This window comes from Equus quagga, chromosome 4 (assembly GCF_021613505.1).
Source record: "Equus quagga isolate Etosha38 chromosome 4, UCLA_HA_Equagga_1.0, whole genome shotgun sequence".
Classification (NCBI taxonomy): domain Eukaryota; kingdom Metazoa; phylum Chordata; class Mammalia; order Perissodactyla; family Equidae; genus Equus; species Equus quagga.
Window position 1 is genome coordinate 2,458,444 of NC_060270.1, and position 24,444 is coordinate 2,482,887.

At 38.3% G+C, this 24,444-nt stretch overlaps 1 protein-coding gene across 1 annotated transcript in view; it reads left to right on the forward strand.

Annotated features, from left to right (window-relative positions):
- The window catches only part of EPHA6 (EPH receptor A6), a 721,750-nt gene that overhangs the window by 268,905 nt on the left and 428,401 nt on the right, over positions 1 to 24,444 (forward strand). The window contains exons 3-4 of the mRNA XM_046658947.1: positions 9,623 to 9,778; positions 23,481 to 23,816. Coding sequence (XP_046514903.1) covers positions 9,623 to 9,778; positions 23,481 to 23,816 — 492 coding nt within the window. The remainder of the gene's footprint in view (positions 1 to 9,622; positions 9,779 to 23,480; positions 23,817 to 24,444) is intronic.

The window sequence follows — 24,444 nt, forward strand, 5'->3', positions numbered from 1 at the left end:
AGTCTGCCAATAGCCTTATGGACTTTCCTTTGTATGTCACTTGTTGCCTTTCTCTTGCCACTTTTAGGATTCTCTCTTTATCTTTAATTTTGGACATTTTAATTATAATGTGTCTTGGTGTGGGCCTCTTGGTGTTCTTCTTGTTTGGTGCTCTCTGTGTTTCCTGTAGTTGGATGTCTGTTTCCTTCCTTATGATAGCAAACTTCTCAGCTATTATGTCTTCAGATAGATTCTCTGCCCCTTTGTCTTTCTCTTCTCCTTTTGGGACATCTATCATACGAATGTTAGTGTGCTTGGTATTGTCCCAGAGTTACCTTAGACTGTTCTCATTCTGTCTAATTCTTTTTTCTTTTATCTGTTCAACTTGGATGATTTTTTCTAGTCTTTCTTCCAGCTCACTGATCCGTTCTTCTGTATCATCTACTCTGCTATCGAGTCCCTCTAATGAATTTTTCATTTCCAATATTGTATTATGCATTTCTGATTGGTTCTTTTTCATATTTTCCAATTCTTTGTTGACGTTCTAATTGTGTTCATCCAGTCTTCTCCCAATATCTGTGAGCATCCTAATGAGTTTTCGTTTGAACTCTTTGTCAGGTAAATTGCTTATTTCTGTTTCATTTCGTTCTTCTTCTTGGGTTTTGTCCTTTTCTCTTGCTTGGAATGTATTCCTTTGCCTCCTCCTTATGCCTCTTTCTCTGTGCTTATATCTAAATATTAGGTGAGTCAGCTATGTCTCCTGAGCTGGGAGACGTGGCCTTATGTAAGAGATGCATTTTTTTTTTATTGAGTTATTGATAGGTTACAATCTTGTGAAATTTCAATTGTACATTAATGTTTGTCAGTCATGTTGTAGGTACACCACTTCACCCTTTGTGCCCACCCCCCACCCCACCTTTCCCCTGGTATCCACTAAACTGCTCTTAGTCCATAATTTTAAATTCCTGTAAGAGATGCATTTTGAGGCTCACCAGTGTGCTTCCCTCTGGTTACCAGTCCAAATGATCCAGGAGTGACCCCTTTGTGGACTACTTGTGTCCTTCTGCTGTGGCAGGGTTGATCTTACTGCAGGTACACAGGGAGTCTATTCTTTCACTCCCTGGCTGACTGTTTGTAAATTGGGTTTGGGGAGCCTCAGCACCATTGGCTAGAAGGTCTAATAGCACACTCCTTTTGCAGTTTTCCTGTGAATTGGGTAGGTACCCAGTGTAGCTGGTTGCTAGACTCAGGGGCTTAGGGTTGCTGTAGGCCTCAGGCCTGCAAGGCTATTGTCAGCTCTCTTAGGAGTGCTGCTGAGTGGGGCTGGCCCTAGGCACGGGAGCACTCTGTTGTTTCAGGCTTTGGAAGGTGGGGCTGATCCTTTTTATGGCCATTTGTGAAGCATAGGTCTTCTGCCACTGATGAGCCCCACCCCCCACAGGTCCACACACACCATCAACACAGCCCTGGTCCATGCACACTTCCCAAAGCCCTGGAGTGTACTCAGTCACCCCACTGCAGAGGCCCCCCCTCCACCAACACTCCCCACAGTTCACCTGGTCCTCACATAGGCCCTCCCCCACAGAGCTGGGCACACTCACCTGCCTGTAGAGGATCTAGGCACCCAGTCTATGCAGGCCAATAAGTAGCCTGAGGGCTTGCTGTTGGGTAGGGCCAGTCGCTAGGACAGGCTTCCTGCCCTGGGTGAACTGGATTAAATCTGTGCTTAGTGAGTGTGGTGGACCCCTGGGCTAACAAGCCAGGGGAAGAACTTCAATGGCATCTGCCAGCGTCTGTGTCAGCACACCTGTACTAGGTCACAGCAATGGCTTCCACCAATGTCTTAGTCCCTGGAGACATCTCACCTCTCACTGAGATGCACCCAGAACCTATCAGGTGAGTCTCTTTTCACCAAAGGACTGTGCATCTGTCTTTTTGGTGATTTTCGGTTGCTCTTTGAGACAGGTGAATTTGTGCATGGGCCCTTAAGAGCCAGATTTTTTCAGCTTTCATCTGATAGCTTTTTTGGGGGTATCCCTGCTGCAGTTAATAGCCAGCGAAACCAAATAGTAGGACAGTTGTCTCAGTTGTGCTAAGTCTGAAAGATGCTTATAGCCGCAATGTGCCCCTGCTAAGGTCCCCACTTATCCAGGGAGGGCTGCGTACCTTAGGGTGGCTCCCACCCAGCTGGCTGTGAAACTCCACGGCTCACAAAGGTGGCTTTTTTCACTCCAGAAGGAATTTCTGCCTCTTCCACCTAAGTTAGGACTGTCCCTTGTCGTGGGGGTTCTTTTTATCCAGTTTTCGGTTACCTCTCCATGGTAATTTTTCCAAAAATAATTGTAACCTGGTTGTGTTCCTGAGAGGAGGTGAGTTCAGAGTCTACCTACACTGCCATCTTGACGAGATCTCTAAGAAAAAGCTCTTATGTATTCATAGAAAAGACTTGCAGCCAGTAGAAAAGGATCAAAGGATGTAAAAGGCATAGACAAGCATAACTAAACAGCCACTGAAAATGTGAACTAATGAGCACAACATGACTGGCAGTCAAGAAACTTCAATTAACGTAACAATGATATCTAACTCCACCTGTTATCAAAGAATGAAAGAATAGGGCCAGCGCTGGTGGCCTAGGGGTTAAGTTCTGCCAGCTCCACTTCAGCTGCCTGGGTTCATGGGTTTGGATCCTAGGTGCAGACCTACACTGCTCGTCAGCCATGCTGCGGCAGTGGCCCACATACAGAAAGAGGAAGATTGGCAGCAGATGTTAGTTTAGGGTGAATCTTCCTCAGCAACAACAACAACAACAAAAAGTGGAAGAATGAATAACATTAATTACAGGGATTAGAGGGGTGCAAGTTTAGGGTGCTCTCTTACATTATTGTGAGTTGTTAGAAATGTTTAAGAAGGAAAAATGGAAATGTGTGTTAAGGCAAAAAATAAACATACCCTGACCCAGAGCTCTCACTCTTAGCAACTGAAATAAAGCATAGTCACGAGGATGTTGATTGCAGCGCAGTTTAGATAGTGTTTCTCTCCACTGGAGACGGTTGATAGAAATACTGCAGACACATTACAAAGAATTAACCCATAACTTTTGACCTGGAGATATTTTCATAATATAGTTGATAATTGAGAAAAACAATCCAAATTATATCGATATTGTCCCAATGTTGTAAAATTAACAATAATCAATCCTAGTGATCGTACATATCCAGCAATGTGTTGGCACTTGAGGAAAGTGATATTTGAAGAGGAAAGGAGAAAAAAGGGTGGAATAAGACAGATTTTTAAATGACATTGTAAAGTAAATACCCATACAAACAGAGTGTACATGTTATGATCTCGTTTATATAAGCATAAATGTCTTTGAGTATTCAAATAAAGAGGTTCTTAAAAAAAGGATCGTAGAAAGTGAAAGTGTGAACTGAACATCTATATCTGAACAGCATTCTCTAAAAGAAGAAATCAGAAAGGACTGCATCAGATAATCTTTTACTCCCTGACAGTGTTTGTGCAGTATTGACATATGTTGGAAAACATTCTTATCTTGAGTGGTTTCTGGAAATGAAGTTTACATTTCCTATAATTAGACAAATAAGGAAGTGGTAGAGAAAGAAGAAGGGATGTATAAGCAAACAGTTTAAAAGTTCTCAAGTGGTCTCCCATGGCCAAGTGGTTAAGTTCGTGTGTTTCACTTCTACAACTCAGGGTTCACCAGATCATATCCCAGGTAAGGACCTACACACTGCTCATAAAACCATGCTGTGGCGACATCCCAAATAGAAGAACTAGAATGACTTACAACTAGGATATACAAATATGTACAGGGGCTTTGGGGAGAAAGGAAAAAAAGAGGAAGATTGGCAAGAGACGTGAGCTCAGGGCCAATCTTCCTCACCAAAAAAAAGGTCTCAAGACATAGGTACTGATATCCCATTGTTAACAGAAATACAAACAAAATGTAAAATCACTAACTGAATAGATACATAGAATGCTTTTTCCATTTACAGAGTCCTAGTTCTCTCATACTAGGCATTATTGAATTATTTATTCATTCACTCATTAAATTTTTCAAGCATTTGTAAAAACTAAATACGTACTCAAAGTATGCTCAGCATTGTGAATATGAGAATGGTAATGCCCAGGTCTGGCTTGTGGCAGTTACAAGAAGGTGAGGTGATAGATGTGATGAAGTAGTTACAATGTAATAGGACTCAAGCTAAAAGAGAGGTGTATGCTGTATACCGTTAGTATGCACTACATAAGGAGACTGCAACTGCCTAGAGCAGAGGGTTTCTGTCACTTTTAACAGCATCATCCTGTGTTTTCAAATGAAATATTATACTAAACCTTAACGTTAAAATACGGTAATATTTTAACAATCCAAATATATTTTATAAAAAGTTCAACATTTTAAGGTTTTCAAAGGCAATTTTGATTTACACAAACATTTGAAATCAAGGATAGGGTTGAGTTGCTGTACCAATATCCAATTTGTTTTTGTATTTTTTGCAGTGGGCAAAAAGTTCAAATTCACATGGATAGTAATTTCACTCAGGAAATTTTTTTAACAGCCAGCTCACCTTGCAATATGAGGATAATCATTTTTGAGCTGCAATTGAATTACTTTCAAAATATTTACTGTTTCATCCCTTACTTATAGTAATTCAGCAAGCCAAAAAAATACCCATAAATTTATAGTAAGACGAATTATGCTGTGATCATAACATGCATTGAGTATAAATATGATCTTCTGCAGGAATTAAATAGCAGGGCACTTACACTCTGTCCAGTTCAATGAAACAGGTGTGTATTGAGCAGCTACCATATGACAAGCTGTATCAACCTGCCGTTGTGGAGCTTAGAGCCATTAAATGTGTAACTGCCAAGGTGATGTTGCAGGAGGTCATCAAGAGGATGTGACCACTAGTTGACCCAGGAGGACCCCGGCAATCAGAGGCTCCTCACCCACCCCCGTCCTTGGAATGTGTGTTGTGCCTGCTGTTCCCAGAGAGGGAGCCATTTTCAAGGGCACAGCCTTGAGAACAGTAAAGTGGTGTTGAGCCCATCCGGATGGCGTGCGTGACTGAGCCCACGGAAGGCCTCTGTATAAACGTTTAAGATCCTGGTGGGCAGGCGCAGAGATCTACTCATCTTGTGGCCTCCCAAGACAAGCCTCGTACGCATGCCCCATTACTTATTAAACTTGTTGCCTACCAGTCTGGAGTGGTCTACCTCTTTCTTTGATCTCTCCTTGCCCTCTGTGTACAGGGCTGGTTTGCGAACAACAGCTACACTAGTGTGGAAAAGACACAGGTGCCTGGAAAAACTAAGCTAGTCTAGGAAGTCAGGAATGGCTTTCTTAAAGAAGTGAGACTTGAAAGATGACTAGGAGTTAGCAAGGTGAGTGGGTCATGGGGTGGAGACGGAGAGAAGAGATTTTCCAACAGAGGACAAGGCTCAAGGCAGAAGAAAGAGCATGGTAAGCTCCTAGAAATTAAAGGGCTCCCTCAGCAGTTCATTCATTCATTCACCAGATGCTTATGGAAAGCCAGATAATACCTGGCCCTGTTCTAGACCCCGGAGAGACACTTCAGTAAACAATCAGACGAAAGTCTCTGCCCTAATGTGGCACACATTTTAGAGGGGAATGGCTTAAAAAATTAAACGTACCATGTGTCAGATGTTCTGTTCTTTGGAGACAGAAAAAAAGAGTGGAGGGTAATACAGAGAAAAGAGTGGAGGGTGATATAGAATTCTGCAGTGCTAGGTAGCTGGAACTGCAATTTTACAGAGGGAATCTGGGAAGTCTTCATTTACATGTTAATGTTACCATTTACAGGGTAACATTTAAACAAAGACCTGATGCAAGGGAGGGAGCAGACCCTGCAGATGGCTGGGTAAGAGAGGGAGGTAAAGGTCAAGGCAGGAGCTCCCAGAATTCCGAGGGAGCCGGTGTGGCTGGAGAGAGTGCCTCACGTGAACGGAGAACTTGAAAATCTGGGTCCCAGGGAGCAGATAGGGAGTGAAATCATGCAATGCCTGGTGAGCCCTCAATAGGGCAAAGGCTTTGCTAGCAGAAATGAAAGGCCACTGGGAGCTCCAGCCCGGGTGCCATGGTCTCATGTGTTCCAGAGAGACCTTTGCCTGTGGGGTTAAGAATAAGTTAAGAAGGGTGTGTGAGAGGGGAGTCAGTTCATCTGATATGGTTGCAGTGGTAGGGAGGACCAAACCGTGGTGAACTTGTAATCCAAGGTAAATATTGTAAACTTTAACATAAAGATGGTGGAAGTCATCACAGTGTTTTTGTTGTTGTTTTTGGAAGATTCACCCTGAGCTAACCTCTGTGCGAGTCTTCCTCTATTTTGTATGTAGGTCATTGCCACGTCATGGCTCTCAAGTGGTGTAGGTCCGTGCCTGGGATCCAAACCCATGGACTTGGGCCACCAAAGTGGAGCATGCCACACTTAACCACTAGGCCATGGGACCAGCCCCTCATTACAGTTTTTTAAACAAGGGATATGATGAACAGATTTCTGTGTTCAAACCTGCACTATCCACTAGCCCCATGAGGTGAGACGGCACTTGAAATGTGGCTAGTTTGAATTGAGATGTGCTGTACGTGTAAAATGCATATCAAATCTCAAATACTTAGTACAAAAAAAAAAAAACCTCAAAAAATGAAAAATGTTTCAATAGCTAGATTGTGTGTTGAAATAATATTTTTTGTAGTTTTTCTTGTTTTATGTTTTTGTGTGTGTGTGTGTGTGTGTGTGTGTAAGATTAGCCCTGAGCTAACATCTGCCACCAATCCTCTTTTTGCTGAGGAAGACTGTCCCTGAGCTAACATCCGTGCCCATCTTAGTCTACTTTGTATGTGGGATGCCTGCCACAGCATGGCTTGACAAGTGGTGCCATGTCCACACCCGGGATCCAAACTGGCAAACCCTGGGCAGCCAAAGTGGGACGTGTGAACTTAACCTCTACGCCACTGGGCTGGCCCAAAAATAATATTTTGAACATATTGGGTTAAATAAAATATGTTATTAAAATTAATTTCATCTGTTTCTTTTTAGTTTTTTAATGTGGCTCCTACAAAATGTAAAATTATGTATGTATGGCTCACTTTATATCACTGTTGGGCAGAGCAGGTTTAAAAGAACATGCTGTCTACAGAAGAGATTAAAGTGGGCAAGAATGGGTGTTGAGAGACTAGTTAGCAGCACTTTGAATATCACTAAGCTATTCTAAGTATTTTAAGAGATTTATAGGCATTCTAAGAAGATTCTAAAGGAAGGTGACAAATTAGCTGAAAACACTTCAGATATGAAATTATTTAAATTATTGTTTTCTAGTTACCAAAGAAAATAAATAAAAGGTAACAATGTTTTGCTGCACAAAATTAAATTATAAGCAGGGTACTTTGTATGCTAAACAATGTTTATGGCTGAGATTTGAATGGCTGATAACAGAAAGAAAGCAAAATATTTATGGGTCTTGTCTATGTGTCTTGTAGGTTTTGTGTCTTATATCTATAGGTATATGTCTATAGGTTTTATATTTTGTATCTATAGGTGCGTGTAGTAAACTTCAGTGTAGTCCTATAGTATACACATTCCTAGTTAATTTCAAAATAGTCTTATTTCAAAAGGTGACTTAAAAGCCCTTTATAATAGTATTTAAATTAACATTGGAATACACAGAATGCAAGCTCTCCACTTAAATTTGTACATTCTCTGTAGATTGATTGGTTTATTAGATTTATAAATATTATAATAAATCACATAAAGATATTTAAATTTCTAGTTGGGTTCAACATTTAAAATTATTTGGCAAAGTATTACAAATGTATTCTAGGGAATATTTTCAGTTTTTTAAAATGCATAATTAAGTAGGAAATAATGATTTTATTGACAAAATATATATAAGATGGCTTTATTGCATATCTTATAGTATCTTGTAACTCTATGTCATAAGATTAAATTTAGAAATTAAATATTTTTTAAAGAATATTTTCTGAAAATATTAGTGGGTTTAATTATATATTATTTACATACTCTGAATTTTTGACAGGCTTAGAGAAATATTTTGATGACAGAGTGTTTTTGTTGATTAGCCATATAGTATTAATTAATTTATCAGCAAATTAGAGAAGGGAGTGTTGTTGATATTTATGTGTTACCGCTCATCAGTTCAACTTTTTAATAGTAATTTGTACAGAATTGATCATTTTACTTCTCTTGAATTGTTTGATTATTTATAAAAAGTATTGTTATAAAAGCAAACATAAACTATCAAACATAATACAGTTATTGCATACAGACGTGTGCGTGTGTGTCCCTCCTCTCATGCTTTGTGCCTGCTGGAGGGTGAGAGTCAGTGGTGCACGGCACACACTGGTAATGGAGCTGCCGTCATTCAGATCTACACAACGTTCATCCTCTCATGTCTAAATGGAATTTTATTGAGACTCATTTAAGTAGGAATTAAATTTACCTCAAAAAAATTAAATGGCATTTTTTTCTCTTTTCTTCCTGGATATATAGAAGAAGTCTTATCAATAGGTTCGTTATTGTTGAATTAGGATTCTTGTATGTTTTTAAATGAAGCATTTTGTAAAAACACGTTGGGTTATAACAGTTTGTTAAAACATTTTTTAAAATAATATGTCACTGGAAAATTGCTCTTCCTTTGTGCTGTAGAACAGCATTAATTTAGAAAGTGACCAGCAGTGGTTTTTCTTTGAGACGAGAGCAGCTAAGCCCCACCGTTCAGGACCGTGGATGCATATGTACACAGGAGCCTTTCTTCTAAATCTTCCATTCCTGTGAAAATGAAAACATGGATTTATCAAAGAGAAAACGAGTTTCAATAAGACATTCCATCACGTAACGTTGGTCATTTACACTTCATTTTCATGATTTTTTGTGAAAATTTAATCATTTGCATACAATTTTCATGATTTTTGCCATATGTTTATAGCATATATGCAAACCTTATTTACTTAATATTTTATCTACCCACTTTTTTACTTAATTCAAAATTTTTAAATTAATTTATTTCAATATAATAAACAGAAAAAAAGCCATAAAAATAAAAATAAAACAATGTTATCAAACTATAGCTAGACCTTGCGAAAGTCTCTGAGCCTAAGGTCAGCTCTCATTTTGTTAAAAGAAAATTCCACCAGTAAGAAGGGTGTTAAAGATATACCAGCACCACACTGGGGCTTTCTCCTTGGTATGCGGAAGAACTGAGGGAGAAATGGAACATAAATGCATTTTAAACAGTGTGATTCGATGTAATTTAATATCATCTCCCAGAAATACACAAAGTCATCTTCTTACTGCCAGGTATGGGCACCCCCACACTTTGCTAAGCACTGTAATTTTGTGTGTGTGTGTTTCAGGTGTGCTTTTTAAAATTAACAACCTCAGCTAACATGTGAAGTCACAGTGTATTACTAATTGTGAATGACTAATTTCATTAATTAATATTAACATATACTATTGACTTTTCTGTGTATGTGTGACACTGAACTCTGAGATCCAAAGTGAGTATAAATTAAAATATGTCGTACATGTACAAATAAAAGAACTCTAGCAGTAATAACAAAAAATTGTTTCTCCTGTTTTTACAGCTTGCAGACCAGGATTCTATAAAGCATTTGCCGGGAACACAAAGTGTTCTAAGTGCCCTCCGCACAGTTTAACGTACATGGAAGCAACTTCTGTCTGTCAGTGTGAGAAGGGTTACTTCCGAGCTGAAAAAGACCCAGCTTCCATGGCGTGTACCAGTAAGTGGATACATTTTGCATTTGGGAATCCTGTTTCCAGCGCTTTTGGTCTCTTCATCCTAAATTTTTTTAATATAGATATGTAAAATCCTGTACTGTTAGTGCTATTTGTCTTTGATAACAGTCAAGGAAAAAGTTTCTCTTTGTTCTCAGCATAGTTGCTTTTCGTCTGCTTGCGAAGAATGTGTTTATTCCTCAGAATTCACATTGATCCTTGACATGCAAGTGCTAGCACTGGTTTGAGGCCCTGTGCATTTTCCCTAGCCATGATCTGTCCTTAGGAAGCTACAGCAGTTTAAGGCTACCTGAGAATTTATAGGCAAAACTTCTGTTCTTTGCTTCATCCCTTGACCATTTTAAGGCACATCAGTTTAGGACCATCAAGTTTACTGTGTGGGGGGCTTCCAGAGGGAGCTTTAAAAGTCATTGTGCTGTTGTTATGCAGAAAAGGTTGAGTTTGTCTTTAAAGGAAAGTATTTTTGAGTTTGTCCATATTTCACTTCTCACCTTCTCTCCAATTTTTGGGTTGGAACAAATAGAATATTAAATCTAAGTGAAGTTCATTTTAATGCATGCACTGAGAGTTTTAAATTATTTGTATTCTATTATTAAACGATTGTGAAATATCTGTACAGTTTTTAAAATAAAAGTGAATATATTAATATATTGTTAACTAATGCAAAAAGTAAAGTGTCACCTCAATAGTTATAAAGTCTTGTTAAATTCATAAATGATATAGTGAAAATTTCCCCTTATTTTTTGATGAATTGGTGCCAAAATATAACTTATCTTATGTAATTCCATAGAGGCAAAAATAGGTTGAGAATTGTGAAATGCCACATATTCCTTAAAGACAATGGAGATGTCCCATTTCTTTTAACTGATGCAGTTCATATTATTACAGACTTTGATATAAAATATTTTTATAGAACACGTTTAGTAGAAATGGAACACGTTCATTAGTAGATGTAACTTTTACTTTCTGATTGTAAATGCTGAGTGACTACTTTCTTCAGAAAATTGTAGCCTGGGAAATTACTGCCTCGATATTTTTTTCTCTAGGAACATATTTTAAATTTATAAATAGGAAAAAGAAAATTCTAAATATAATTTCTTAGGTATTGTGGAAATCGTTTTGAGTCGGAAAAGCTTGCTCTTACTATATGTGTGTAATCCCTGCACGCTTGCTGTACATGATTCTGTGACACTGTGGACAGCATGCTGCGGCTTGAGCAGCTGGTGGTGGTTCAGATGGCTGCAGTCCTGCCAAGCCAGTACCCCTCACAGCGTGGCTCAGAAACTGAGTGGAGCTCCCGAGCTGAGTGACAGAAGAGAATCTCCTGTTTTCATTTTGTTAGGAGAGCGTAAATAGATGATTAACAAGCTGAAGGGATAAACTGGTTCCCATCAGTATAAACCTTCAGTGAAGTCGCAGAATAGATAGTTGGAAAAGCATACAGATCTTTGGAGTGAGAGACTAGTTAAGGAAATAAATATGGGATGAACAAGGTCTATGAACCTGGTAAACTAGTCAGTCATGGTTGAATCAAATATGCGCATTTATCAGCTAAATGTTTTATGTTTCTTGGATTTTCTTTCTTTTTTAAAAAATTTTCTTATTCTTACTCTTGGTATGGTAAATTATGTTTTTAAAATGGCAGCCTGCTGTGGCTACACTAAGTGGAAGCAGCTACACTAAGTGGGCAGAGCTGTAGACAGGGACCAGCATGCTGTGTGGCCAGCAGGGATTAAAAGACAGAACCCCCCAAAAAGGTGAAATCTTCAGTCAGGTCTCCCAGTGCAGCCTCAGGCAGCTCCTCACTCAAGGCTTCTCTCTGCTTCCTTGAGGACTGCTATGCCATGGTTTAGCAAAGACTCAGCATGGCGTGCTAGTAAGTTCACCATCTTTTAGAGCCTAATTATCTGAGTGTATATCTTGGTTTTGGTGCTTACTAGCTGTTTAACTTTGGGAAAATTATTTAACCTCCCTTAGCTTCCATTGCACTGGTAGGTAATAACAGTACCTACCACATTCTGTTGTTACAATGATTAAATAAGTTAATATTTGAAAAGTGCTAAGAACAATACCTAGCACATACTAGGTGCTACGTAAATGGTTATTTAATACGTAAAGCTGTTTTCTTATGACTCATTTTGAAATAGTTTCTGATAAGCTAGTATTCAAACTATTAAATACTTTATGTTGGTACTTTTATATTGGGCTCACAGCTTCCATTATTTGCATTTATATAAACTGAAAAAAAATAATGTACTGAATTTTTAAGAACTTTTCGCAAAATATTTTGTCCTGTACCTCTATGCCTATCTGATATCAGTAAAGTTTTTTGAATTATGCTCTAAATAGATGAGAGACCCTAGCAGTTATCACATTATATGCAGAAAAAGTAAGAGCTGTAAACTAAACTCCAATGTATCATGGCTCCTAAAAATGAGAAGGTTAGATTTTTGGGGAAGAAAAATCAGAAAAATGACAAGTATGAGGTCATTGAACAATTAGTCTTAAGAGGACCCAGGGTAAGTTTACCAAGATTTGAACTTTTGAGGCCAAAAAGCAAGCAGTCAATCTTTCTAGTCTTACATTAACTGCAGACAATAGCCAAATTTGGATAGATACAACTCCCTCACCTTCTAGATTATGCATCTATGAATCAGCCATTCTTTATTACCGTTATTCCAGTAGTGTATTATCTAACACTGAGGATTTGAGTGAGGTAAACAATGAATCCCATCACTTTTGGGTGTTTCTTCAGTCTTAGAATTTCAAACTATGCTTTTAGAGAATCTCCTGGGGATTTAAAAGGAGGCTTTTTTTCCCTTAGTATCAGAGACGGGGAGATTTTGAAAGTATGAGTTTAAAAGAAAATGAAGGACTAAAATGTTGGAAATGATAAACCAAGGCATTTGGCCAGTAGGTTGCCTACTAGAGAAAGATTTCATAGATAAGTGTAGTCCATGATCATATAAATGATATGATTTTAATGACTTCAGAGAGTCTGCCCCTGCTCCTTAGCACCATCATCAAAACAATAACAACAACCCTTGAAAATGTGATTGCACCATTAAGAGTTTTATAATTTCTTTGGGTTTTCACTGTAGAGGTAGGTGTCTTTTGGGGGGGGGGGGGGAAGGGGGTAGATTAGCCCTGAGCTAACATCTGCTGCCAATCCTTCTCTTTTTGCTGAGGAAGACTGGCCCTGAGCTAACATCCGTGCCCATCTTCCTCTACTTTATATGTGGGACGCCTGCCACAGCATGGCTTGTCAAGTGGTGCCATGTCCGCACCCAGGATCTGAATCTGTGAACCCCGGGCTGCCAAAGTGGAATGTGTGAACCAGGCTGGCCCGGTGTCTTTCTTAGTTTCATAATCTTGAGACATATGAAATATATGATTTATTCACATAAAGATTTTTTTAAGATTTTATTCTTTTAGAGCTGTTTTAGATTCACAACAAAATTAAGAGAAAGTATAGAGATTTCCCATATACCTTTCTTCCCTGTTATCAACATCTCCCCCCCAGAGTGCTACATTTGTTAGTCTGTGAACCTACATGGACACATCATAATCACCCAAAGTCCATGGTTTACAGTTGGGTTCACTCTTGGTGTTATACCTTCTGTGGTTTGGACAAATGTATAATCACATGTACCTCCCATTATAGTATCATACAGAGGATTTTCACTGCCCTAAAAGTCCTTTGTGGTCCACCTGTTCATCCCTTCCTCCCTCCATCAGCCCCAGGTGACCACTGATCTTTTTCCTGTCTCCATAGTTTTGCTGTTTCCAGAATGTCATATAGTTGCAATCATACAATATGCAGCCTTTCAGATTGGCCTCTTTCACTGAGTAATATGCATTTAAGATTTCTTCACGTCTTTTCACAGCTGAAGAGCTCATTTCTTTTTAGTGCTGAATAATATTCCATTCTCTGGACATGACACAATTTATTTATCCACTCACCTACTGAAGGACATCTTGGTTGCTTCCCAGTTTTGGCAATGATGAATAAAGCTACTGTAAACATGTATGTGCAGGTTTTGTGTGGACATAAGTTTTCACACTTATTTGGGTAAATACAAAGGATTAAGATTCCTGGATCACATAGTAAGAGTATGTTTAATTTTGTAAGAAACCACCAAACTACCATTTTGCATTCCCGCCAGCAATGAATGAGAGTTCCTGTTGCTCCACGTGCTTTCCAGCATTTGCTGTTGTCAGTGTTCTGGATTTTGGCCATTCTGATGTGTGTAGTGATATCTCACTGATGTTTTAATTTTCCTTTCCCTGATGACATGTGATGTAGAGCATCTTTTCATACGCTTTTTTGCCATCTGTATGTCGTCTTTAGTGACGTCTCCACATAAATTTTTTTAAGTGTTTCAATTGGCTACAGTTAAAAAACAAAAAAGATGCCTCATATTCAAAGCTACTTGTGGGGGTGCTGTGATCCTTCAGTCTTCTATTGCGCCTGGCTGTAATTGTTAATTTTCTTATCTGACATTTTGTTTCACTAACTCCTTTCTCACAATCTTTGAGTATAGTCCTCCAAAACAAACGCCTTGGAAGAGCAGTCTTCATTGGTTGTGGCTACTTCTTCACTTTTACTTTTTACTCTACTGCGTTCAGATTTTTGCTCTTCATTCTACTGCAATCAGATTTTTCTTCCATCACTTCAAATCAGCTGTATAAGGAAAACTCACCAATGATCTTTGCCATTTTGTGTTAGAAACATTTTTATCCTGTTATTCATGATGCATAACTCTGTTGATCACTCCCTTTTTCTTGAAACACCTGTTCCCTTTTTTCTAAGACATTGCAATCTCCCCTTCACCTTCTTAATTTTCTGACTATTGTGTTTGTCACCACTGATGGTTTCTCTTCTTTTGCTCACCCATTAAACATTAATTTTCCTCATTTTTCTTTCTTCTCCTTCTTGTATTTTCATAGGTTCTCTTTCTCATGGCTTCAAATATCATTTGTAAATAGATGGTGCCCATATTTTTCTTCATATTCTGGCTTCTCTCCTAAGTCTAGCCAGTTAACTCTGGGATCTGACAACCTGTGTGTCCTATGGAAACCTGCACCTCTCTGACCTTACATCTTGCTCTCCTTGGTTGTTAAACTCATGGACTTCCAAGACGCTCAACTTGTCCTCGTCCTTGGTGCCAGTGGTTTCCTCTACTTAAAATGCTCTTCCACCATGTCTTCTTATGGCTGATTTCTTTTTGCCATTCAGGCTCAAATGTCAGCTTTTAGGACAGGCATTTCCTAGCCACTTATTCAAAAATATAATCCATCCCAGTTACTCTTTTTAATAACACATTTTATTTCTTATGGACTGTGTCACTCTTTGAAAACGTCTGACTTATTTGTATACGCACTTCATTCTAGCCACACCAGACTACAACAGCCATGGGATCAGAGGTGTTCTTTCTTTGCCATCATCTCCAACATTAATAGTACCTGGCAGATACTAGGTACTAAGTAAATATAGGATGAATGAATAAATTAATAATTTTAGCTCAACCTGCAAAAGCCAACTTTATTGTTTTCTACCCCAGTCTCCTCATCCACCTCGGCTCATTTCCTTATCTCCCTCTCCAATTTTAATTGTTTTAGAGTCTCTCGAACAGTTCTAATATCCAGTTATGGCAGCAATATACTTTTAAGTTTGGGCCTTCTTGATTTTTTTAAAATTGATCTGATCCTTTTGCGTAAACTGCAAAATTTATTAAAAAAATTGGGTGTTAGAAATATAAAATGAAGCACTGAAATGTTTTCTCTAGTATTTTAATCTAATTCATAAACTCTTTATTTCATTTCTCAGATGACTCATTAATGTGTGTTCCATGCTTTAAAGGATGAGCTGGGGGGACACTCCACAATGTCAGGTCTTGGTCAGTTCGGGCTGCCTCTGAGAGCAGTTCAGAGCACAGGAGACCCTGCTGCCTGCCAGGACATCTGTTATCATCATAACTGTTTAAGGCTTTTCCAGGCCAGAGGAGAGAAACATCACCGAGGTTGACGAAACAGGAAGATAGAGTTACTAAGAAAGTACTTGTCGAGCAGAGAAGGCAGAGAACATGAAAGGAGCGAGAGAATTGAAGTGAGAGTCTAACATATGGATGCGTGAAAAGACAGGCAAAATGTAGCTCAGCGGCCATGGCGTTTTTACTCTGTTTCTCATGTGTTTAAATCAATCGGAGGATTGTTTTTTTTAAGCTACTGAACAGGTGCTGGAAGATTAATGCATTCAGCAAACTTGTCTTATCTACTTAGAAAAGTTCAAAACATAAAATGTAAATCATATGTGGGTAATTCTAATGCACATCATTAAGGATTTCACTTTTTTTTCATCTAAATATGTAATTAAGTACCTTGTGGGTAAAACAGTCTCTTCCAACTTCATTCTTAACACACAGGCAAATATGTCTCTGTGTCTTTGTATTTGATGCACAGTGACAGTGATTGGGATGAAGGTGTAAAAGTTGAAGTTATTTTTGCTGTAAGGCTAACATTGTAAAACATGGCTTCTTCCTTGCTGGAATAATGGACCACTTGAGAAAGTCATTATCTTCTCACTCTTACTTATTTTTTTTTCCTTGAGATTTTTTTTTTTCCTGCTGGGAAAGATTTGCCTTGAGCTAACATCTGTTGCCAAAACTTCCGCTCTTTTTTTTTTCTGCTCCCCAAGGCCCCAGTACATAGCTGTATATTCCAGTAGTAGGTCCTAGTTCTTCTAAGTGAGCCGCCACAGCATGGCAAATGACAGACAAATGGTGTAATTTTGCTCCTGGGAACCAAACACAGGCCACTGAAGCAGAGCACACAGAACTTTAACCACTAGGCCATCAGGGGTGACTCCTCTCTCACTCTTATTTTGAGTAGAACAAACAGTGCATTGAGATGCAGCAGGAGAGATGTTCTTCCTCATTTAAGCTGCCCCACTCAGGTTTCCCTGCTCTGGGTGGTACATCATGCTCACATCCAGGTCCCCTGCTCTGTTTGCTCTCTGTCCTTTGTTTTCGCCCCTTTCTGTGGTTCTTTTTCTCTTTGTCTTTTTAGGCTCATTTTGCATGGAGAAAACCATTCTGATTCCTTCCTTTTCCATCTCACAACTGAAATAGGAAAGTGCAACTAATTGCTTAGGTGGTACATTGTAAACACAAGGTAGCAGCCACAATTTTTCAGAGGCCATAAAGGAAGAAACTACAAAGATGGATTTTATTACTTCTAGCAGGCTTGTCCTATCATAGAAAATAACTCTAAATATTCATTCTGTGTATTGCAATGGTATATTTTAAAATTAAAACTGCCCTTTACAGAATAGTCACCTGTATGTAATGAATCCCAGTTTCCCCACTATGAATCACTGATGTAAGAAGTCACTTGAGCTTCATAGAGTTTGCTAAATACAAATACTTCAATTTTTATTTCAGCCAAGGTTCTTTTACCAAATCACCTGGGAGAGGCTCCTCTATAGGAAGAGGTATTAAGTGTCATTGTGCTGATGCTGAAGAATTGAGTTACTGCTTGCTGCCAGAGTGCTGTTCCTGGCTTTCACAGTTGGAATTCAGAGAGAATCGTCCCATTCAGTATCATCTACTTGTACACGACAGACCAATTACCAAGAAGCATCCATATTTGGAAAGAGAGCATTCATAATTACCCTACAATGTGATGCATTTTGAGAAAGGTTTACTAATTTGCTTTAATATATTCATTTATTGTTTTGCTTTTCTCTCCCAAATTATGATAGTGCTTAGGCTCTTCATATTACTCTTTTCATTTCTAATGAGTGTTTAATTAAAAATAATTAACTCAAACACAGAAAGTGTGGTATGTAGGTATCTGTGATTTTTTTTTTCATAGTATTAGAGAAACTGGATGATATTTGACTCAAAAGACCCAAGGCCAGACTGCTCATCATTTCATTTGTATTTTAGGGTGCTTTTATCCTGCTTGTGGTTTTGCCCTTTACCTCTTGGCCTACACAGCTATAACACAATTCTGCAATTGTTACAGTTAGTTATTCTGTGAGATTATAATGAGTTCTTTTTCTGGATTGATGAGGATAGTTAACTATTTTTTGGAATTTTCCCAAGGTAAAATTTTGTCCGTGCTCTGTAGCATAGAAATTTTTAGCCACAAATGTTTGCTTTACAGGTTTTAGAGTGTCCCCAGAACTGTATTTTGAGAAGCTTCTATTCCTTCTAAATGGGTGTGACGTGGGTGGCTGCCCATTTTGCTATAGTTCTTAATTAGTTCATCTCATTTTCGTAATATGAACATCCTCTTCCACTTCTCAAGTGATTTTCAAATCATGTGGATCTCTCCTTAATCAATAATACCAGGCTCTTGCAAAGATTATAACCTTGAACTCTCTACTCTCCAGTATTTGTCAAAATTTGAACGGTGTGAAAAAATAACTCTTGGAAGACTGCACAAAGCCATGCATTCTATTCATTCCCTTAGTTAAAGCACATATCACCTTGGGATCAGGCTGGACCAGGATAGACTTGTGTACATGAATACAAATATTCCAGTGTAATATGTACATTTGGTAAGCATCAACCCACCTCTTCTATAAAATGGAGATATCAATAACTACCTTATAGATTTATTGTGATAAGAGAATGAAATAAATCGTGCGAAATATTAAGTATATGCCTTAGAACAAAATGAGTATTCAAAAATGTTGGCTATATTTTTTTAGTATATTCCTATGAGGTGTAAAAAGTGATCAGTTCTGCCTGAGGACAATAGGAAAGTGTCACAAAGGAATAACACCTAAATTGGAACATGAGGATGACTAAGAATTTGTGGAGAATCTAAAAAGAATTATCTAAGTCCTCATTCACAGTACTCTGAAAACATTAATGGATGACAAGTCTTAATTTTAGACATAAATTTAGTTACTCAAGTAGATGCAATAATATTGAAGAAAATGAGAGGATGTGGAATGAAAAGGATTTGAAGTGCACATGTGCTGTATTTTGAGCAATATTTACCTTGACAGTCCAATTTTGAATTTCTCTTCTGTATGTAAAATTATTTTTAAATGCTCTAAGATAACATTATTAAAAGGAATCTGTTGTAGGAAGGCAACAAATTGCTCACTGATTTGTGTGTCTTGAAAATTTATGTTTGATGATTCTCTTTAAGCAAAGCTCTGTAAAATACTTTTAATATTTAAATTGATTTACCAGACTTTTTCCCTCTCTAGGATGATTACAGTATGGTAGAGTAAAAGAAGAAAATCTAAACATGAAAGACCTAGGTATCATCCTACCTCTGTTGCCCCGCGTGACCTCAACATAATTACAGTGCTTTCCTGGGCCTCATTTCTTTGTGTGAATAAATCAGTTTAGAACCTGCGCTATGATGAGGTTGAAGCCCCAGTTTGTGATCACTCGTCATCCATTTCCAAATATACACACATTTTAGGAACAAAACTTATAAAGCACAAAGTTGTTTAGAGAAGCATACAAAATTTTGTTTACAGCTACTCCTATTAAATACAGTTTTCAAAGATTATATAGGAAGGATATTAGATTAACGATATAGATATGGATATAAGTTAAAATTAATAGTGAGAGTGGCCGGCCTGGTGGCTCAGCGGTTAAGTGTGCATGTTCCACTTTGGTGGCCCAGTGTTCCCCGGTTCAGATCCCAGGTGCACACCTATGCATCGCTTGTCAAGCCATGCTGTGACAGCCATCCCACATATAAAGTAGAGGAAGATGGGCACGGATGTTAGCTCAGGGCCAGTCTTCCTCAGCAGAAAAGAGGAGGATTAGTGGCAGATGTTAGCTCAGGGCTAATCTTCCTCAAAAAAAATTCTAAAAAATAAAAATTAATAGTGATAATGCAAAGAATGAAATGACTTTTAGAGTTTTAAATTATGTATATGCAAATCTGACAACTTAAATTTTTAGTATACTATTAAAATCTGCAGATATACTTTTTCATTTGTTTATATGTATTTATTTTTCTTTAGTAAATTCTACAATTTACTCATTTACAAAAGTGTATAGCTAAACATCTCTAGATGGTTCAGTATATTTTTCAGTGTTCTCTTTGACATATATTAACACAGAAAAATTTTTCTCTCATTTCTAAACTCATAGATATGAAGGAATTTGCTTTTTATTAGGAAACTGTACTACTACAGTCTTGGTTGCCATTAAATTAACAAACATTTAAATTATTGGCAGGTGGTAACTTAAGAATTGGTGAAATATAGTGTGGTAATCAATAGCCTTTGATGACTTGATATCCTCCATTATTTGGATAAAAGTTTCATTGTTCTTAATGTTAAAAAATTCATCTGCAAGCCACCATTAGCTATAGAGTCTCTGGGTGAATAGTCACTCTCCAGGCGATATGAAAAAGACCCCTGTTTGTTTATGAGTCAATACAGTTCTAATCAGAAACATGAAATAGAAGCCTACAGCAATCAGTGCAGTAAGTGAAATATGACCCCTCAGTTTTCTCCTCCTGTGTAGCCTTTCTTTAAGGGTGTTCTGCAGAATGTTTTGGGTCAGTCGGCCAGCGGAGTCTTACTGTGGGCACTGAACTCATCCTCCATGTGGTATCTCGTAGGGCTAGAGCAACTGCCTCGGATGTGTTGTGGGAAATACAGTTCTGCTTAAAAACATTTTCCATAAAAAAAACTTAAAACAAAACAAGCATAAAAAAACAAAACAAAACAGAGGCCCACCTGGCCTCTGCTACTCGGAGAGGAAGACAGGGGCTGCAGGCCCAGTGCTTTCCCGGGTGGGGAAGAGACAGCACTGCCACAAGGTTCCCGTAAGCTCACTGTGAGAGCACTGTTTCTTTATTCTTTAAAAGTGCAAAGGCCGAATCCAAATCGAAGCAAAAAAGAAAAAAGGAAGAAGATTAAAAATGTGTTTTCCAGACAAACTAGTAGAAATAAAATTGTAGTTTTTATGTAAGGTTTATTATCTGATGGGCTTGAAAAACAGCTAGCTGCAAATCAGAATAATTGCCCTTTTCTTCTGAAGCCAGACTGGGGGGGTGAAGTGTGGAGATCGCTTTTCTTCTGTGTGAATTGCTTGTTTCCTTAAAAGAAAAAAAATCAATGTAAGGAAATCCCTTGGAGTTCGCAATACAGAGGTGTCCAAAAGAGTTATTGCTGCCACAATTTTTTCCAAGTGTGTCTCATAATCTTTGTATAATTAATAAATGATAACAAAGCAATCACGCTACATTCATAAAAGCCCAGTGACACATAATTTAGTTGAATCTGAGGATTACAATTAATTGTCTCTCTTTGTTCCAAGTTCTAAATCTTAGTAAATGATTCACTGCATGTCATTACAGCTTAATATTTGCATGAAATCACAGTTTAGCCGGCATAATTTAACAGCAATTAAAAACCTATTTAATCGTCATGCAAATTAGTATGAGGGCCCTTGAGGGAGAAGTGTGTCTGCCTTTTTTTGTTTTTTTAAAGTATCTCTAGGTGGACAGTTGTATACCTGCAGATGCTCATGACATAATTGATAACATTTTTCCTGTTCATGGAAATATAAGTGAATAATCCTATTTTCCATTATAAATAAAAGAGCAACAACATGAATGTGTCGTTCTGTAGGAAGATATTATGATGGTAACGATAATGAATCTTTATCTCCCAGGCATACATCTAGGTTGGAAGAAGAAAGCCACACTTGTCCCTCTGCTCTCGTTTATAAATTCCTTTCATGTCTTCCTTAGTGAACGCAGGCATTTCTGTAACTCTATAGAACCTGAAAGGGTATAAACCATTGGCATAAAGCAAGGTGTGCAGAACCCTTTTAGAAAAACTGTCCCATTTCTGGGTCTCGCTTTAGGTGGTGTACATATAGGTTGCTGAGGTCCCTACCCATCAGGTTGCTGACAGCAGGATCCTGCAAAAAGAAAGAGGAAAACATATAATAACACTTCTTGATATCTCACTCCCAATACAGTCATTAGATGGTTGACGAAGTGCTTTGCTACTCTAGCACCATGTGACAGATCTCACTGCTAAGTCCCTGGACTCGTTCGGATCATTCCACTCTGCAGTCAGAAAGCTCTTTAAAACACTTCACTTCCATACGTAAAATGTGGGTTACTTCCTGCTCTACGTAGAAACATATCGAGACTGGTTCCAATGAGCCAGAATTCTTGCATCATCTAGCCCCTTCCTTTTCCTTAAAACTCACTTCTTGCTTCCTCCTTTTGCATTCTAGCCACAGTGACTTTCTGCCAGTTCCATGACTATTTTAAGATCTTTCTTGACTAAATAACTACACACCTGCCTAATATTCTTCCTACCTCTCTGCACGTCCTCTTCAGCACCTCCATGAGGCTTCCTCAGAATGTTTCTCAGACTGGTCCTTCTCAGAGTTTTTATTTCAGCTCCTCTCCTTTTCATTTTCATAATCACACTTATTATCATTTGAATTCTGTTCTTCTGTTTATATGTATGTGTGTTTAGCCATGCAACTAAAATGTAAGTAACAGGAAAGTAGGACTAATGTCTGTCACATTCACGCTATAAGCTGAAAATCTAGCAGAGTATCTAGCACACATAGTAATTGCTAAAAAAAATCTTTATTTAATGAATGAATGATTATATCTTGAAATCCCAGAGGAGTCTATATCAGAGCTTGAATTTCTTTCTATGAAGAAAATGTCACAGAGAATTCCTGCCTATCTTCTAAGCAAATCTTTTTGATAGCAGAAATGTAAAGAATAGCTATAGATTTCTTAAAACTAAGCAGGAATGTTATTTCATTAGTTATTTATGCAGTGAATTATTTTTCAACATGTCTGTCATAAGCATAGTCTCTTACAGAAAGGATTCTGTGACATTTCACGTACGGCGCATAGGGCAGTGCCTGGCACCTCGTAGACCATCTGTTCAGTGAGTGACATGAAAATGGAGCCTCAAGGACCCAGATCTAAGTGTAAAAGATTGTTGACACAATTTTAAGAAAAGGCTGGAGTAGTTCAAGGATATTAAGTGCTTTGTGCATTGTGATTCGTAGGGGAACATAGTGGGAAAGAAGGCTGAGGGAAGATGCTTCTCTCTCACCCATGAGCAGCTTGGTTTATGCAGTCTTGATGACAAATTTAGAGGATTATGCGGGTCTCTTTATTAGCTTTTAGGAACACACTTCTTTGTGTGGGGTGAAGTTAACCGAGATAAATTGAGTTACCGTTTCTTATATACACCCAGTTCTCTCCTTTCTGCAGAGTTCTTTTAGCCCACGAAATTGGCAAAGCCCGAGTGACAGCCTTTGTGCTGCCTCCAATGTCCTTTCTCTCCCTCTTCTTCCAAACTGTCTGTCAGCCCTAAATTTGTGGTCATTTATTCTCAGTCTGTGAGAAACAGATACTTAGAGATTGTCAAAGGTAATGAAAGGGAGGTTTAGTTACACATCAAGCATAGTATGAAGACTGAAAGACTGAATACAATGCATTTTATATAAGTATGTTACTATTTTTTTTCAAATTTTGAAAATTATGATATGATTATTAACATGTAATTAAAACCATCACATCTCATCAGAAGAAAGACCTCGAACTAATATAAAAGACCAGCAAGTGTTTATTGATGAAGTTTTCAAGTTAACACCAAAATTCATTGTCCTATACATGTACATTTGTTTTCTAATTGCTTTTCTCTAGGGCCACCTTCAGCTCCTAGGAATGTGATTTTTAACATCAATGAAACAGCCCTTATTTTGGAATGGAGTCCACCAAGTGACACAGGAGGGAGAAAAGATCTCACATACAGTGTAATCTGTAAGAAATGTGGCTTAGACACCAGCCAGTGTGAGGACTGTGGTGGAGGACTCCGCTTCATCCCAAGACATACTGGCCTGATCAACAATTCTGTGATAGTTCTTGACTTTGTGTCTCACGTGAATTACACCTTTGAAATAGAAGCCATGAATGGAGTTTCTGAGTTGAGTTTTTCTCCCAAGCCATTCACAGCTATTACAGTGACCACGGATCAAGACGGTAAGTTCCACTGCTGTTCTCTCAGCACAGACCCATGATTCCCTTTTGATGCGTAATATCACTGGTGGACCCACACTTGCCGAGGTACAGGTGTGTACTCTGTACACTTGCCGAGGTATAGGTGTGTACTCTGTACACTTGCCGAGGTACAGGTGTGTACTCTATACACTGCAGAGGTACAGGTGTGTACTCTGTACACTGCAGAGGTGACTTTCTGGTTGTTCTTATTGTTTCCCCAGGTGCAGAAAGATACTTCTGGGATTACTTCTTAGTGGTATGGTTAATTAGATACAATACTTCTCTCTAATGTCTATGCACTTATGTTTTTGGTATAATCCTATACCAGTATCTTAATGAGCCAGTCCACATTACTTGCCAGCAAATGTCAGACATAGATAAAATGTTGCTAAATGAATTGAAATTGAGCTGTCCCACTTATGCTACCATCCCTTTTCCATTTCAAAGCATATAGTAAGAATTCATGTTAATTATAATTCCTCTCTATGTTGTAAAAACCTTGCAGCTAACATGCTTAACCACGATCCACTCTGAAAAAAAACAGCAAAAAGTATCCAGCAATGTGCCCAAATTCTGTTGTTTAGGTGCAGTTTGTAAAAAGTAGTTAAAC